Here is an 18328-nt window from a genome sequence, read left to right as displayed (position 1 = left end):
GGCTGAAGTTCAACTGCTCCCATGAAATCATCCCTGCTTACCCTAGAACATTGGTCTACTTCAGTTCTCAAATTTTTATACCGCTTCTGTCTGTGCCATAGTATAACACTATTGCATCTTGCCCTGATCTGTATTCTTGGGTGGTTACACTTCCAAGTCATCAAATTCACTAATTAAATTTGTATGATATGAAACTTCAATGCACTTCTTTGGAGGCCTCAAACTGAAAGGATTACAGGCTTTTTAGCAGGTAAAGCAGGCTGGGCAAATACTGCGGCTACCTGGCATTGGCTACTACTCCCCATCGGGAAATTATTTCCAGGTCAAAATACGAGACAAGGTGATCTCACTCATATGTGGAATCTAAAAACAGGAAAAAAAGAGAAACTATCTTAGAAGCAGAGAGTAAAACAGTTGTTACCAGAGACTGAGGAGGAGAGCAAATGGAGAGGATGAAGAGAGGCTGGTGAATGGGTAGAGAGTTATAATTAGGAGGAATAAGTTCTGGTGTTTTGTTGCACAGTAGGGTGACCATGGTTAACAGTAAGGTATTGTATATTATAAAATAGCTTGAAGAGAGGCTTTTCAATGTCTTTGTCACAAAGCAATGATAAGTGTATGAGATGATGGATATGCTGAATACTCTGATTTGATCATTATACAACATATATATGTAACAGAACATCAAATTGTACCCTATAAATATGTACAGTCACAATGCATCCATTTTTAGAAAAGGAAAAAAGATATAGGACATTGTATGAAGTAGCCACTTCTTACATTTTTTTCAAAAGCAGTCTATAAATTCTAATTGTGTGAGACAGAGAGACATGAATTCTCCCAATTTAAAATGATGTTCCCTAATTTACATTAAAAAAAACTTGTGTAGGCCATATAAAATGTCCATAAAACAATTTTGGCTAAACAGCTACTATTTGGGCTCAAAGACTACACAATGAAGTATTATCTTTAGGGTTAATAACTTAATTGGCAATTGTTTTTTGAGCATCTTCAATATTCCAGAGACTAGACTCTTTTCCCTAACTACATGGGCAAAACGTCCAACTTTTTTTCCGGTTGAATTTTCTCATCTAGAGAGTAAAGGATATTCTTATAGCCAAGGCCACATGGAAAAAAAGCAGGGATTAAATAAGAAAATGTATGTAAAGGCTGAGTACAATGGCTAACATATAGAAAATACTAAATAAACAGTAGAAATAATTAGTACAACATGTATAGTAGTATTTGTCATTACCTTAGTAAAGCAAGTATAGTAGTATTTGTCATTATCATCATGATCATATTGGAAATAAAAGTTGCTTTTTATTGAATGATCACTAATTATTTTCAAAAACTATGAGAAAAGCACTGTGAGTAATTGCAGTGGGGATAATGGCCGTAGTGACTAATAAATAAGCATCTGTGATGTAGAACTAGCAGCAGTAATAGAAACAGCCAAATATATACATATTTAATGATATTTAGTATTGATAGCTGGGAAAAAAGGTGGTTCACCCCATATATTTTTCATATATTCCTCTTACCACTGTCAAGAGTCTCTATGACATTGCTGAGCACATAGCAGGTCAATAAATACATGCTCAATTGGTTGTTTGTCCCTAGAAATGCATTAGGAGTCTAGTTTTATTCTGTTCTATTTACTTATATCCAGGAAAGATTTATGGCATCTGGCTCTTTCTATATGCCCTCTGATAAGCCATCCAGATACACCATTGAAATCTTCACCTAGGAAGAAATTCTCTCAGGTCTCAGGAATAGAGAGAGAAAGCTTCTCTTCACCTCTACAGCAGGGGAATGGTGTCCTGTTGGGGAAAACTAAGAACACCAACAACTAAAAATTTTTTTAAAATAGCTGAGTATAGAAAACTGTGTCTTTTAATGCCAGGAGCTGTCAGAGAGATACACTGGTGAAATGTTTCACACATTTTGTCCACACAGCAAGATCATTTGCTTGGCTGTCTTATTGCCCCAGCTGTGAGAGATCCTCATTTCCTCCTTGCTGAGGCCACAGCCAGATGGTGGCGGCAACTCACTACACCTCTGTGACCTCCCTGATGCAGAAGAAGTCACCAACCATGCTCTGGCCTTCTTGATTCCTCGTGGTGGGGTTCCTGACCTTGTCTTGGCAGTCGCAGGATTCAAGGCAAGGCATGCTTCATTTAATACAGGTCTCTCAAGGGGACTCACCTCTAGACATAAGAACCAGATGGATGTTCCACCCTTCAGGATCCAGACACCATGAAAGCACCAGACATTCAAAACACTTTCCAAAATCGGTGAAAAAGGGATTCACATTTCAGTTTTGCAAAGACTTTGTTTCATTGGCAAATTCAATTTTATTAGCTCACTTTGGAGGCAGCTCTTGAAAAGAAAAATTTTAAAGAGATAGATTTGTAAACTTGATTTTTGTTTGTTTTTTGTTTGTTTGTTTGCTTGCTTGTTTATATATTTTTTGAAGGGTCTTGCTCTGTTGCCCAGGCTGGAGTGTAGTGCGTGATCACAGCTCACTGCAATGTTGAACTCCAAGGCTCAAGTAATCTTCCTACCTCAGACTCCTGAGTAGCTGGGACTACAGGTGTGTGCCACCATGCTTAGCTGATTTTTATTTACTTTTTTGAAGAGATAGGGTCTCTCTATGTTGACCAGGCTGATCTCAAACTCCTGGCCTCAAGTGATCCTCCTGCCTCAGCCTCCCAAAATATTGGGATTATAGGCATGAGCCACCATGTCTGTCTCTAAACTTGACTATTCATGTCAACTGATTACCTTCTCATTTAGACTTCTCTCCATTTCTCCTCAAACTTAATAAGAGCCAAGCTAAAAAAAAAAAATCATTTTCTACTTTCGAATCTGTTTTTCTCCTTCATTCACAACCTTCTTATACCCCTAACTTCCAAGTAATAATTCTAGGAAGCATTATCTTTCCTCGGTTTATGCCCACATCCAATATCAATCACTGAGGTTTGTTGAGCCTACTACTTACCTCTCTCTCCATTCCAAAGCATCAGTATTGCCCAGGCCTTTTAGTCTGTTCTACATAGCAATAGACTCCAAAATGACTTTTACTAAAAAGCAAATCTGACCTTCATCTTCAAGGTAAAATCTCCTCAATAGTTTCCCATTGCCCTTGGAATAAGACTCTGAACTATTTAGCATGGCTCATCATACTCTTAGGGATTTGACCCACATCTACCTCTCCAGCCTCATCTTGGTTTCCTTCAGATTCTATACACTGAACTGGACTATTATTAGGAAGTGCTAAGGGGCCTCCTGACAATTGCTATCACCAACTTGCCAGTCATGTGTGTGAGCCCTATTGAAAGACAAACCTTCAGCCCCAGTCAACTAATCAGAGATTCATACACACACACACACACACACACACACACACACATCAGATATATATATACAATAAATACATGTACATGACTAATCATATATATATACACACATATGTACACACACAATGTCCTTATGTAGTATATAATCATGTGTATGTATATATATAGTTGTTTAAAGCCACTGAGTTTTGAGATAATTTGCTATACAGTAATAGATAACTAATTCAACTTACATAACATTCATATGTGATGTGTTATTCTAAATACTCTGCATATTGTCACTTATTTAATCATCACTATGACTTCCCAAAGTAGTTATTATTATTGTTCCCATTGTTCAGATGAAGAAATGTGGGTACTAAAAGATTAGAAGTGATTTTGCTATTATCAGAAAGTTATTAAATATTTGAGCTAGAATTTGGAAACAGAACTTATGAAATCTGCCACATTCCCATGTTTTGTGATTATAATTTGGGTCTTTCCAAATATAATTATACAGACCTATCTTCATTAAAAGCACCGCCCACCATGTTTACATTTTTACTATTCAAGAAGAACCTGTTTAATCTGTTTCCCTTGCCCTGAGTAGCCTGAAAGGGGTGGCAAGCAACTCCATCACTATACCAGATGGCTGAGAAATGTCCACCCCATTTTAGTATATTTTGCAAGTATGGCTTGGATACCTAATAACTGCTTATATCCACCATTATCCTACCACCCCACTTATCCCTGTCAATTAGTAACTATCCCTGAAACTGAAACGAGACATTAACAAGACAACCTACAGTTAAGTCACAGCCAAACAAGGAAAAAAACAAAAAACAAAAAAACAAAAACAAAAACGAGAAGAATAAAGAAACACGCCATCCTGGCTAACACGGCGAAACCCCGTGTCTACTAAAAATACAAAAAATTAGCCGGGCGTGGTGGCGGATGCCTGTAGTCCCAGCTACTCAGGAGGCTGAGGCAGGAGAATGGTGTGAACCTGGGAGGTGGAGCTTGCAGTGAACTGAGATCGTGCCACTGCACTCCAGCCTGGGCGACAGAGCGAGACTCTGTCTCAAAAAAAAAAAAAAAAAAAAAAAGAGAAAAGAAACACGTCCTGTCTCATTTGATAGATTCAGTAATGGCTTGCACTATGAACAGTACTTCCAAATAATTCCCAACTAACAACATCACCTGGTATAATGACATTCATAAGCTCTGGGAACTTTAAAAAAGACCTAAAGAGTCATTAAGAGACCATAATCAACCTTGAAACAAGGTCATCTATGCTGCAGATTCAGTCTCCCATAAAAAATCTGGAGCAAAGCTACTTGCCTAGACAGGCTATAATAACAAATCAATCGTTTAAATCTGTAGATGTTTAGGAAACTTTCTTGTCTTGCTGCTACCATTGCCAATATCTGAGTATGTTTCATTGAAAACTCTTTTCTTTCCTTGAAAAGTACAATAGAATTATTTTTTTCAACTAAAACTCTACTTTCAGTCTTTTCTAAAATGCCACATTTGATTATTTTTATAGACTCTATTTTTGGATTACAACTTATTGAACACTTTTTTAATATGTGAATAGAAATTTATTCACATATTTAGACACTACATTTAGACTTTATTTTATTTTTGCTTTATTATTATTATTATTTTTTTGAGACAGAGTCACACTCTGTCACCCAGGCTGGAGTGCAATGGTGCAATCTCGGCTCGCTGCAAGCTCCGCTTCCTGGGTTCAAGGGATTCTCCTGTCTCAGCCTCCCAAGTAGCTGGGATTACGGGCACATGCCACCACGCCCGGCTAATTTTTGTATTTTTAGTAGAGACGGGGTTTTGCCATGTTGGCCAGGTTGGTCTCGAACTCCTGACCTCAGGTGATCTGCCCGCCTCAGCCTCCCAAAGTGCTGGGATTATACGAGTGAGCCACTGCACCTGGCCTAGACTATATTTAGACACTAACTTTTTCCCTAAATTCTGCTTTGTTTAGGTTCTTCATTTAGCTCTTTGATTAAATGCTACCTTAACAGAAGGCCCTTTCCCATCCAGCCCCTATACGGTAGCCCTTCCACCCAGTCTCTCTTTAATACTTATTTTACTTATTTTTTGTTATAGGAATTATCCACATTTAAATTTATATTGATTTGTTTACTCATTTTTTGTTGTACATATGCATTATGTACATGTAGGTACATATATATATCTATATATGTATATACACATATTTACACATACACATATACATATATACATATATGTATATATGCCTATATATAGTATTACATATACATACATGCCTATACATATACAGCATTATATATTATACACATATATAGTATTACACATATACATATATGTAATATTATATTGTATATGTAGGTATATATACAATACTTACAATACTATATATGTATATGTAGAGATAATACATATATATGTATAACATATACAGTATTATATATATGTGTATGTAGGTATATATATCTAAATACCTATATATACATGGGTATATACATGGGTATATACACTCACATATATGGAATACTACATATATAGGTATATAAATTTCTATCTTTTCACACATTAAAAAGTGTGAAATTTTACAGATATAGAAAATTCTATACATAAAAATTCTATATATGTAGAATTTTATATATATAAAATTCTATATATAGTATTACATATATGTATATATGGGTGTGTGTGTATATATATAGGGGTGTGTGTGTGTGTATAGTATTACATATACATATATAGGGGTGTGTATGTAGTATTACACAGGAAATGAACTGCAAATAGGCACTATCAGTTTTTAGTTTGTAAGAAAGAGAGACTCTTTGCACCAAAGGGTCTTCTTTGCCCCTCCATTTAACAGAGACAACAGAGAAAATGTGGCCAGCAGTGTAGCAGAATGCTGCTTTCCACAGTGATGCTGCAGACTTCAACAGAGAAGGGGAGTTGCAGCAATGTTTGGCTCTTCCTAAAAAATCCCACAGAAACTTCAACATCACTGTTCATGATGACCAATGAAGGCTCTAAAAGGAAACCAACCTATCAGACACATAGGAAATGAACAACGTAATGCACCCAGAAGGGAAACCAGATGTGGTCAGTCCCAACAGGATTCCACTAGCCACACTGGTTAGACCCATGAATCTCAAATGCAAGTTACCCTGAGAGTAACCAGAGATGGCCTAAGGGATCTTCAAAGCTGTAGGAGCATCACATTTCTCCCTGGAACTATCATTTTCCTTAATTTTATTTAGTATTAAAACAGAAACCCATTTTTTTAATTTTTAAAGTAACTTTAGAAGTATTTCTATATTAAAACAAGGAAAGGTGCAAAACAACCTCTCATGGAGCTTTCAAAATTACATGTTTCAAAGAACCCCTTTGAGCTATGTGCTAGCATCCCCAGCTAATTTCTATTATTCATATAATCCTCCTTCTTTTCATATACAATTACCTAAGTCAACTACTTTTCATTAAGCATATGCAAGGCCCAATGCTAAGACATTGTTAGCCTCTGCTATGGCAGTGGTTGTCAAACTTTCCCATGGAATCATCTGGAAGGTCTTGTTAAGCATAGATTCCTAGGCTCTACCTCCAGAGGTTCTGATTTATGAAGTCTGTAGTGGGACCACTTGCGTTTCTAACTTACCAGGTAAGGCTGCCGCTGGTCCAGAGATCACACTTTAAGAACGACTACTTTAAGGAAAAATTTAAGCAGCACTAGATTTCAAGGAAACTAATGAATGGGTACGTCATTTTGTAGATGTAAAAACTAAATAATAGAGAGGATAAATAATTTACCTGTGATATGCAACTAGTCAATAATTAAAGTTATTATTTTGATCTTTTGCATCTTGCCTTACTTTAAGATTCTCTGAACTAGAAATTGAAATGAGATGTTTTTGAGTAACACATCTATGGACCACAATTTTATTCCCTCTTTGTGCTAGCAATCCAACTGCTAAACTTTCCTTCTATAAAACTTTTTAGGCAACCTTTGGTTCAATAAAACCAAAACAGTGTTACACTGAAAGGCAAGCATGTCATGACCCCTTATTTTGGCACCTGTATGTAATAACTGACAAGACCAGAAGCAGAACCCAAAGACACACTTTTCAAAAATGAGCAAATCATGACTCAAATGAACAATGAAAGTTTAACTATTGAAAGAAAAATCTAAAACCTAAAGCTATGGTTGTAGAATGAGCGGGATGTGAGATTGAATTTCAAAAGACATGAGAATTTTACAAACAAGCAACACCTCTGTCAGTTCTTATCACCAGAAATCATTCCAATGACATTTAATAGTGGACTTTGGCCTAAAAATAATTAATGCTATTGCAAAAATAGTTTCAAAAAGTAGAAAGCTGATGGAAATTTAAGCTAGGCAGCTATGCCCAGTAATTAGTGTGGGAAATGGGACCTCACTTTTTCAAAAACACTTTGGTGCACATGTACCCTAAAACTTTAAGTATAATGATTAAAAAAAGGATCAGTTTACTAAACAGAATAAGCATGATTAAAATATGCAAAGATAAAAAAATTTATCTAGGTGAAATGATGATTTAAAAAATATATCTGAATAAGTTTTCTATTGCTGTGTAAACATCACAATAAGTTTAGTGGTTTGAGACAATACCCACGTATTATCTCATATTTCTATAGATCAGAAGTCTAGCCAGCCTTGAGGATCTCTCTGTTTAGGGTATCCCAAGGCAAAAATCAAGGTATCAGCAGAGTTGAGTACTTTTCTGAAGGCTCTAGGGGAGAATCTGCTTCCAAGTTCAGTTGGGTTATTGGCAGAATTCAGTTCCCTTTGGTCACAGGACTGAGGTCTCCATTTTTTGCTGGTTGTTAGCCACAGTCCATTCTCAGTTCTTTTTCTTTCGAGACGGAGTCTTGCTCTCTCACCCAGGCTGGAGTGCAGTAGTGAGATCTCGACTCACTGTAACTTCTACCTCCCGAGTTCAAGCAATTCTCCTGCCTCAGCTTCCCAAGTAGTTGGGATTACAGGCACCCACCACCATGCCTGGCTAATTTTTGTAGTTTTAGTAGAGGGGGGTTTCACCATGATGGCCAGGCTGGTCTGGAACTCCTGACTTTGTGATTTACCTGCCTCGGCCTCCCAAAGTACTGAGATTACAAGCATGAGCCATGGTGCCCAGCCCACTCTCAGTGCTTAGTGGCTACTTTCCAGTGCTTGTCCCCTGGCATCCTCTGTCTTGGCCCTGCAAAATCCCCCTTCTACTGAATCCTTCTAATGTTTTTAAACTCTTTGAATTTCTTTTTTGCTGTCAGCTACAGAAAATAATATCTAATATTTAGTGAGTAGCTAAAGTGTCCCAGCCTCTGTTATAAACTCTTTCCATACACTAACTCTTGAATCCTCATAGCAGTCCTATGAGGAAGGTGTTATTATCAATCCCATTTTACAGACAGGTTAAATTAAACCTGCAAAGGCCATAAAGTTGGTAAGTGGCAGAACTGGGCCTTCAACCCAGGCAGGCTGACTCAAGACCATGGCTGTTAGCCTCTACACTGACCTGCTTTTGAGAGATGTCCACTAATTTAACCACATATAGGATTTATGTGATTAGACTGATCCTGCATCGAGAAATATCCATATGTTAAACTAAACTACTTAATCACACTTTTGAAATTTCTTTCATTATGTAATATATAAGATAATCACCAGAGTAATACTAAGGAACAAAAGACCATGAAGAAATCTACCTACCACAGTTTTTAACATCTGCGAGCATAAATGTGAGCACACATGCATTTTTGCACACATGCATTGATGCTTGCAGATATCCATTAAAAGAACAATGCATTTAAATATAGGGGAAAACCCACATCATCAGTTGATACCATTGAAAGATCAGTTCACACATAAGAAGACCTAATCTACTAGATCTGTAGCCATGCCTGAATTGAGCATATATATGTGTGTGTGTATACATATGTGTGTGTATATAGTATATATGTATACATATATATACATGCATATAGTATTACACAGGAAATGAACTGCAAATAGACACTATCAGTTTTAGTGTGAATAAGAAGAGAGTCTGTAAGACTAAAGGTGAAACAACCTGTACATAAGAACTGTACTCTTGTTGATAATGTTGTTTTACAGGTGAACAATTCTGAAACTGCTATATAGGTATCTTGGCAATGGACAATTATGCAAATGGACAGCAGATGTTAAGGACCAGTTTTCTCACAGTTGGAGAGAGAGATTTCAGATAAGTAAGGGAAGAAGGCTAGAATGATCTGCGAAGTAATGGATTAGAATTGGAGAAATCAGGATAAACTTAGGTTTAGCTTAATATAGATATAGATGGTTACATATAGAACTGTTTATAGGTCTGTGTATATACACAAGTTAGCACATATACATGTACATATTTTTTGCTCTGTTAGCTGAGAGGGTCTAAAAACAATGGCGCCTCAGTAATAACAGACTGTTAGCATCCATTCTTTGGTTTCTAATACAATTCTTTAACAATAATAAAAAAAATAGGGTTTCATGGGGAAGTAGATGATTCTAGAACTCAGACAGGAAATACACAAGATGAGTCTGGAGCATTCTGTAGTGCCAATGAGTAAATAAATGCTTAAAAAATTAATAGAAAGGAAAAGAAACCACATTTGTGGGGGTCTGTCAAGAAGACACAGAGATCGGCTAGAAAAACTCTCAATGGACAAAGCTGAAAAAATTTGAGCAACAAAATAAAGTAGGACTGAATTATAACTCAAAGCATAAAATAATATCCATGAATTCATACAGAAATAAATGATTTAACATAAACAGGGGAGAAAATAAAATAAATAAAAACAGGTGAGAAAAGGTAAAATCTCCCATGCAGAAGAATTACAAATGATTTATAATTCTTCACTTTCAAGGTAGTGGAGCATAATTCCTCACTCCATAGTGTAGTCTGTTCATAGCAACTTTCTCCCAAAGAGTAAGGTATGAACAGGGGGAGAGAAAGAATGACTTGGCAGTGGTGAAAGCTGACAAACACCACCTCAGCAAGGTGATCAAGCTTAACCTCAACTGTAATGAATCATGTTGGTAGTATCTACCCATGAGATGATGTGATGAGAATGATGTTTTACCTTTGTGGTCTTCCTCTCTATAACCAGTAACCCTAGTCCAGTCGTGAGAACAATTATCAAGCAAATTATAATTGAGGGACATTCTAACAAATAGCAGACGAGTATACCTCAAAACTGTCAAGGTCATTAAAAACAAAGAAAGACTGAGAAACTGTCTCAACCAAGAGGAGCTTAAGGAGATAAATGAATACCTGTAGTATTTACATGTAGTATTTTAGATGGAATCTTGGGATGGGGCATTAGGTAAAAAGTCAGGATCTCAATAAGCTGTAGTCTTTAGTTAATAATAATGTATCAATATTGATTCACCAATTATGACAAATGTATGATACTAATTTAAGATCGTAATACTAGTAGAAATTAGATAAGGGACACATAGAAACTTTCTGTACTATCTAATTTTTCACAAATCTGAATCTATTTGAAAATTTAAAAGTTTCTTTTCAAGAAGCCAACTGGAGTCAAGAAAATAAGATTAAATACTAAACAAATTAATATCAAAATAAAATAACCGAGCTCAAAAAGATATCCCATAATGCAAAGAAGAAGAGATTGAAATGAGGAAATTGATGATATTCAATGTGAAAAGCAAGAATTTTAAGAAATATGTAATACGAACTCAAGATGGAGACAGTAGAGCACAAAGGAAGAAAAGCAATAATTAAAGTTTTACAGGAAAGCTATATAAATTTAAAGTCCATATTTTATATAATACATTTTTTTCAGTTATTTTCCTTAATTCTGAGGATTTGGCAAACCTAAGGAGGTCTGTAACTTCTGTTATATATTCATAAGGTAGAAAGAAGTTAGAGGAAAGGGAGAGAAGCAAGAGAAAAATAAAAGAGCTAAAGGCAAGGAGAAAACAAAGATAAAAAATTTATCAGGAGTAACTGCTTTTCGTTAGAGGAACAAAAAATGATCTAAAATGCTTACCATTAAGTTTTGTGATAAATGCAATAAAACATGTTATTTTATATTCCAGAGAATGTTCAGTAAAGATATGCATCACTGGTTCATGTATTTGAAGTGAAGCATGTTTGTGTATCAGCATGTATGCAATTGTGTGGCAGATGCAATACAATACTAAATCAGGCTTAAAGATGAGTGTGGGATGGCTCGTCTACATTCAGGTTACATTATAAATTGAGTAAAGCAGGTTTTAAAGTGGCAGTTACATCATAAGCCTAATTTAATAATCATAATAATTAGAGAAAAATGTCAATAGATGGATATATGTATATTATGATTGACTATATTATCAGGGATGGAATTACAGGTGATATTTACTTTTCACTGTTTCAAATTGGATCTAGCAAATGTGTATTACATTTATAATCAGGAGTACTTGGAGAAGTACTTGAGTTCAGAATATCTCCTCCATGCCAGGACTCCCACCAATATATAAACTCCATATTTGAAGTGGCATAATTGCTTAAAAAGAAAATCAGCCTCCAGCCAAGCTAGTGAGAGGCATAATGATAAAGCCTGTACTTTTAGAACAGCTGATAAACTCTTATGCCTATGAAAAACTGGGCTCCAAGAGGCCATTCCTCCATGAGAGACATCCAATGTTAACCTGTTTCTTTTGTGTGTGTGTGTGTGTGTGTGTGTGTGTGTGTGTGTGTGTGTGTGTGTGAAATGATCCTTTACTGAAATATTTTCCTTTGTGCTTAACTGGCTGGGCATTCCACAGCACCACTGTTGATGTCATCTATGATGTCATGAGGGTGGCGGCCATCAATATTACAGCCCACAGACTGGGCAGTCCCCAGGATCTCTTTAATGGTTCCAGAGAGTTCTCTGGCTAAGGATCGGTGCCGCATCTGTCGAGCAATGTTGACGATCTCATCAAAAGTGATATTCCCACCGTGTTTAATGTTTTTCTGTTTCTTTCTGTCTCTTGGTGGTTCCTTGAGGGCTTTGATGATCAGGGCAGAGGCAGAAGGCACCACCTCAATCTGGGCCTGTCTGTTCTGAATGGTCAGTTTCACTGTAATCCTCAGGCCCTTCCAGTCACCCATTGCCTTGGCAATGTCATCACCAACCTTTTTTGGAGACAGACCCAGGGGGCCGATCTTGGGGGCCAGGGCAGAAGCGGCACCGACTTCACCTCCGGTGCACCTCAGGTATACGACTTTGATCTCGTTGGGGTCGAACTTCGGAGGCATGGTGGAGGCGGCTGGTGCCGGATGAACCCGGATTCGGGACGACCGAAGAAAGTTGCACCTTGGCTTCCTCCCAGCCGAAAGCCGAGAGCTAACCCCCTGTTTCACAGAGAGAGGTTTTGCTGCTTGGAAAGGAACTTCACTATCTCCACCTGTGCCTCTTGGTGTCATATCACAGTTTCTCTACAACAAGCATGTGCATCCCACTGCACTGAGAGAGAGTATGATTCAGTCTTCACTGTGGTTTTAGAGTGTCTGGAGTCTCCCACCTCATGTTTAATGACTCTTTTGTCACTCGCCAAAGTCCTGCCACACCTGATTTTCATTCTGTTCTCTGTTTTTCAAACACACTGGTTCTTTCCTTTCTCATAAAATGATTTTTCTCTACCTGAATTTCTCTTAGCTTTGCTGATTTCTTTTCCTCTCTCAACTATCAACTTAAATCCTACTTTCTGAGAGATGTTTTCTCCAAGCATCATAAATTGTGTACATTACCCAGTTATTTTTTATCATATACCCATTTTATATTCCTTCACAAATTAAGGTAGAGGCCATGTGTCTCTATTGTACAATCGTATTGTCAGACATAATAAAGTGCTAGGCCTTTTTAAAGAAAGAGGGTCCTTCACAGAAATAGAGAAAAACAATCCTAAAATTTGTAAGGAACCACAAAAGACCCCAAATAGCCAAAGCAATACAGAACAGAAAGAAAAAAACTGGAGGCATTACACTACCTGTCTCCAAAATACACTACAAAGCTATGGTAAACAAAACAGCATAATATTGGTATGAAAACAGATACATAGACCAATGTAACAGAACAGAGAACCCAGAAATGAATCCACCTATTTTCAGCCAACCGATTTCCAACAAAGGTGCTAAAAGCATGCTTGGGAAAAGGACACTGTCTTCAATAAAGTGTGCTGGGAAAACTGAATATCCATACACAGAAGAATAAAACTAGATCCCTCTCATCAGATACAGAAATAAACTGAAAATAAACTAAATTCTTAAAAGTAAGAACAAAATCTCTAAACCTATTACAACAGAGGAAATGCTTCAGGACACTGGTCTCGGCAAAGATTTTATGGCAAGACCTCAGAAGTAAAGGCCACAAAAACAAAAACAGACAAATGAAAAACTTCTGCACAGCGAAGAAAATAATCAACAGAGTGATGAGAACCTGTTGAATGGGGGAAAATATTTACAAACTATTTAACTGAACAAGAGACCAATATTCAGAATACATAAAGGACCCAAATCAAAGCAAAAAAACAAAATAATCCATTAAAAAGTTGGCAAATTATTTGAATAAATATGTCTCAAAAGAAGACATAAAAGTAGCCATAATATATGAAGAAATACTTAACATCACTAATCATCACGGAAATATAAATCAAAACCACAATGAGATATTGTCTTAATCAGTTAAAACAGCTATTATCAAAAAGACAAAAAATAACCAATGCTGGTGGGGAGGCAGAGAATAGAGAACTCAACTGTTGGTGAAAATGTAAATTAGTATAGCCATTATGAAAAACAGTGTGAATGTTTCTCTAAAAGTTAAAAATGTAATTACCATAGTCCTGTAATCCCACTAATGAGTATGTATCCAAAAGAAAAATATATATATATATTTAAATGATACCTACACACCCATGTTTATTGCAGCACTATTCACAATAGCCAAGATATGGAATCAAGCTGAATGTCTATCTGCAGACAAATGGGTAAAGAAAATGTGAAATACACGCAAAATGGAACATTATTCAGCCAAAAAGGAAAGAAATACTGCCATTCCCAGAAACCTGGATAAGCCTAAAGGACAGTATGTTAAACAAAATAAGTCAGGTACAGAAAGATAAATATCCCATATTCTCACTCACATGTGGAAGCTAAAAAGAAGTTGAGCTCATGGAAGTAGAGAGTAGGACTGTAGGTATTAGAGACTGGGAAGGGTAGTGGGAAGAGAGGATGGAGACATGTTGGTAAAGGGATACAAAATTACAGCCTGATGGCAGGAATGAGTCCCCGTATTCTGCAGCACTGTAGGGTGAATGTGGTTAACTACAATTTACTATATTTTTCAAAAAGCTAGAGGAGAGGATTTTCTATGTTCACAACACAAAGAAATGATGAACATTGGAGGTGGTGAATGTGCTAATGATATTGATTGGAACATTACACATTGTATACACCTAACAAAATATCATTGTGTATTCTGCATATATGTAGAATTATTACATGGCAACTAAAAAAAAAAAGAAAAAAACTGGACCACAAAGAGATAAGAGATTGAACCTATGACAGTAACCTCTGTAACATAGTGATGCTTCAACAAATTGAGTTTAAAAATTACTTCCTAAAGAAGGCTGAATTTGTCAAGCACGTATTATTTTCTGATGGTGACCACAGAGATAACTAAGCTCCTAAAAGTCTCTCTTTAAAAAATAAGTATAAAATCAACATTGCTCAGCTTTATCACTGTTTCCCAGTGCTTTTCATATATGTAGAGGAAAAATTTTAAAATACTGTAAATCAAAAAGATGTCCTGTAAAATCCTACCAACTAAGGGAAATCGCTATTAACATTAAGTGTATTTTATTCCAGGCTATCAGGCAAAGTAGCACTGTGGTTAGATGACTCTTTATCTTCCCTTTTGTCTTTCTATCTATTTAGGTATCTATCTATCTAGCCATCCATGTTCTCTGCATAACACACATATTCACACATGTATATGTATATATCACATTAGTGGCAGCATACTATTCAAACCATTTTATAACCCTTTTAAACTGAAGAATATGTTTATTCATACATTTATTCTATTGATTTACTAAAAAAAAATTTGAGAACCTAGTATATGTCAGGCATTATTCCAGATACTGAAGAATAGTAGACAAGACAGCTTCTTGCCCTGGAGATGATTATACTCTGATAAAGGAGGGCAGAGCATATGACATCAATAAATAAAGAAGATCAATTTGCATTGAAATAAGACTACAAGATAGAGAGGTTATTGGAGGTGGAGGTCCTGGGTCAGGTGGTCAGGGATGGTCTCTCAGAGGAGATAAAGTTTGAGTTGAAAGCTGAATGATAAGAAGAAGTCAATAGTTGAAAGAGTCAATGAAAAGCATGCCAGCAAGCATGGGAGCAGAATGGCATAAGCCTTTCAATGACACGGCAAGCGATATTCGTCTCTGAAGAGTTTTATTATTAACTACATTCTGTTTTATTATATGGATGTCACAGTAGATACTGTGAAACATTTAGGTTGTTTCCATTTTGAAATCATGATCATGCCTTAGAAGATAAAAAAAAATTATGTTCACTTTCAAACATTAAAATGGCATTGAAAGTTTTATGTTCTTTTATGAAAGATGCTGATAATGAAGTGTTACATGAAAAAGTTAACAAATAGCATGTACAACCAGACTGCATACTTGTGAAAACAGACGTGTAAAAATGTGCATTTATAATGAAAATATAATGCATGAATAGGATAAAATATTAAACTAAAATGGTAACATTACTTATCTCTGACTGTTGGCCATACAAATGTAGCTTCTTATTTTGTATACTTTGAGTTTTCTAAACAAATATTTTAAAAATAACTTTAAAGGAGAGAAACAGATTACAAAATAGTATGTAAGTTATTCTACTTTTTATTTAAAGAAATTATACATGTCTTTGTTCCTTTCTTAGGTGTGTTTATTTGTGTGCATGTAGAAATTGTTACTTCTTAGTTGTAAGACTGTGAATAACTTTATTTTTCTTGTTTGACCATAACTTTCTATAATGTAAAAATGTATCAGTTTTCTGATAGAAAACATTTAACTAAACATTTTATCTCATGGTAAAAAGAAAATTTATATTTATTAAAGTGTTCTAACATGCTGAAAATATAAAGAAGCAATTAAATGTATCTCTGTTATCAAAATTAGTTTTAAAACGTATAGCTATTCACATACAAAATAGCAGCTAATTGTAAAAAAATGTACAATTGTTATATGAAATTGTTTATATGATGGAAACAGCATGAATATATATTTTTGTGATACATATCAGTGGTTCCAAAACTTTTTCCCTAAAGGGTCAGATAGTAACTATTTTATGATTTGTGGGTCACGTGGCCTCTCTTGCCCCTATGCAATTCTGCTATTATAACACAAAAGCAGCCATAGACTGCTGTGCTACAATAAATCTTTATTTGTAGACTCTGAAATTTGAATACCATAATTTTGTATATAATTTTTATTCAAGTAATATTATTTAAAACTTTTTTCATGTATTAAAAATATTTTAAAAACTACTCTTCACTCACCAGCAAAAACAGGTGGTAAGCTGGATTTGGCCCAGAGGTCAGAGCTTAATGGTTCATTTATTTACATTTTCCAACTTATTTTAAATATGGCATGACTCACACATCAACATTCAGTCTCTGCCAACCTTGAGTGGCAACACCATGCCATTTCTCTATCTGATCTGAAAATAAATGGCAGATTCCGTTAGATATGCGTCCAGTGAATTTCCACAGGCATTAAGCTGAAATGTCCTTCTCAGTATCAAACCAGATTTCGATTTTATCCTGAAGAAATATTGCTCTGGCAGAGAACAGAGTCCTTAAATTTTCCAGGCTATACCTAAGGGGCAGCTTTTAAAGTAACATTAACGTCAATGGGAATTTCCCAGAACAATCAGTGTGTTCTCAAATAAAAAATCGTTGGCAGCGGGTTAACTGAAATGGCTCAATGGTATAGGAAAGACACAAACTGCACAAAGGATTTCCTCCAAATCTCAAGTAAATGGTGTGTGATGGTAACATCTAACAATGCACAGATTATCTGGCATTTTTTTAGACTGCCTTAAAACACTCAGTTTCACATATATCTGTACTGCCCACAGCACAGGCAATGTCCAGCAATTGAAGTGTGGCAAATGCCATATAAATACTGTTACTCTGATTTACAAAAAATGTGCATTCAAATTTACGAGATAAAATATGGCAGAGAAATAGCCACTGATCTCAGAGAAAAGTATGTTTATGGCTAGTGAAGACAGTTATAATTCAGGACATTTAATTAAGTTCCAAGGCTTCTAACAGGTAGTTATTAATTGCAATGAAAATGCTTCATGAACCATAAATATTTTTAAATTCAGTACCACTTTTGTGCAAAAGAAATTGGTTATCTCTAAGATTGTAGTAGTTTGCCCTTTTCCTATTCAATAAAATACCATGAGCATCTCTTGGTATACAAAAGCCCTGGGAAACAAAGAATTTAAATACAAATTTCCACTTTTGCTTTCAGATTTTTTTCCGGAGTAATTTAGTAGACAAAACACTAAGTTCTAGAGTGATTAAAGATTGAAGTGCTTTTTCTAATTATATTTAGTATACATTAGATAGCTGAGTTTATCATGTTTTCTATTTCAATCATTCATAAATAAGCTGATATGATAAATAGGCATGCCCCAGTACTTCGTAATTTTACGCAAATACAAATTCATGTCTAGGTAAAGATGAGGCCAGAGGACAGGATCCTACTTCTCAAATAAAGACATCCTCCACCCCGGCTCAGTATCACATTGGGGTTTTGTCATTCTTTTCTAGGTTATATTTACATCAAGTGTTTTAGATCAATATTCACAATTATTAAAAAAATTGTGAAA

General features: G+C 35.7%; 1 protein-coding gene across 1 annotated transcript; it reads right to left on the bottom strand.

Moving 5' to 3' along the window:
- Positions 1-12131: 12131 nt before the first annotated feature.
- Positions 12132-12712, bottom strand: LOC101144966 (large ribosomal subunit protein uL11-like). Its single transcript, XM_055372792.2, has one exon. It carries the CDS (start codon positions 12659-12661, stop codon positions 12164-12166), a length of 498 nt encoding a protein of 165 aa, XP_055228767.1. The 5' UTR covers positions 12662-12712; the 3' UTR covers positions 12132-12163.
- Between the last annotated feature and the right edge of the window lie 5616 nt (positions 12713-18328).

This window comes from Gorilla gorilla, chromosome 21 (genome assembly GCF_029281585.2).
Source record: "Gorilla gorilla gorilla isolate KB3781 chromosome 21, NHGRI_mGorGor1-v2.1_pri, whole genome shotgun sequence".
Lineage (NCBI taxonomy): Eukaryota > Metazoa > Chordata > Mammalia > Primates > Hominidae > Gorilla > Gorilla gorilla.
Note: the sequence above shows the minus strand (reverse complement) of the source record. Positions and strands in the feature narration are given on the sequence as shown.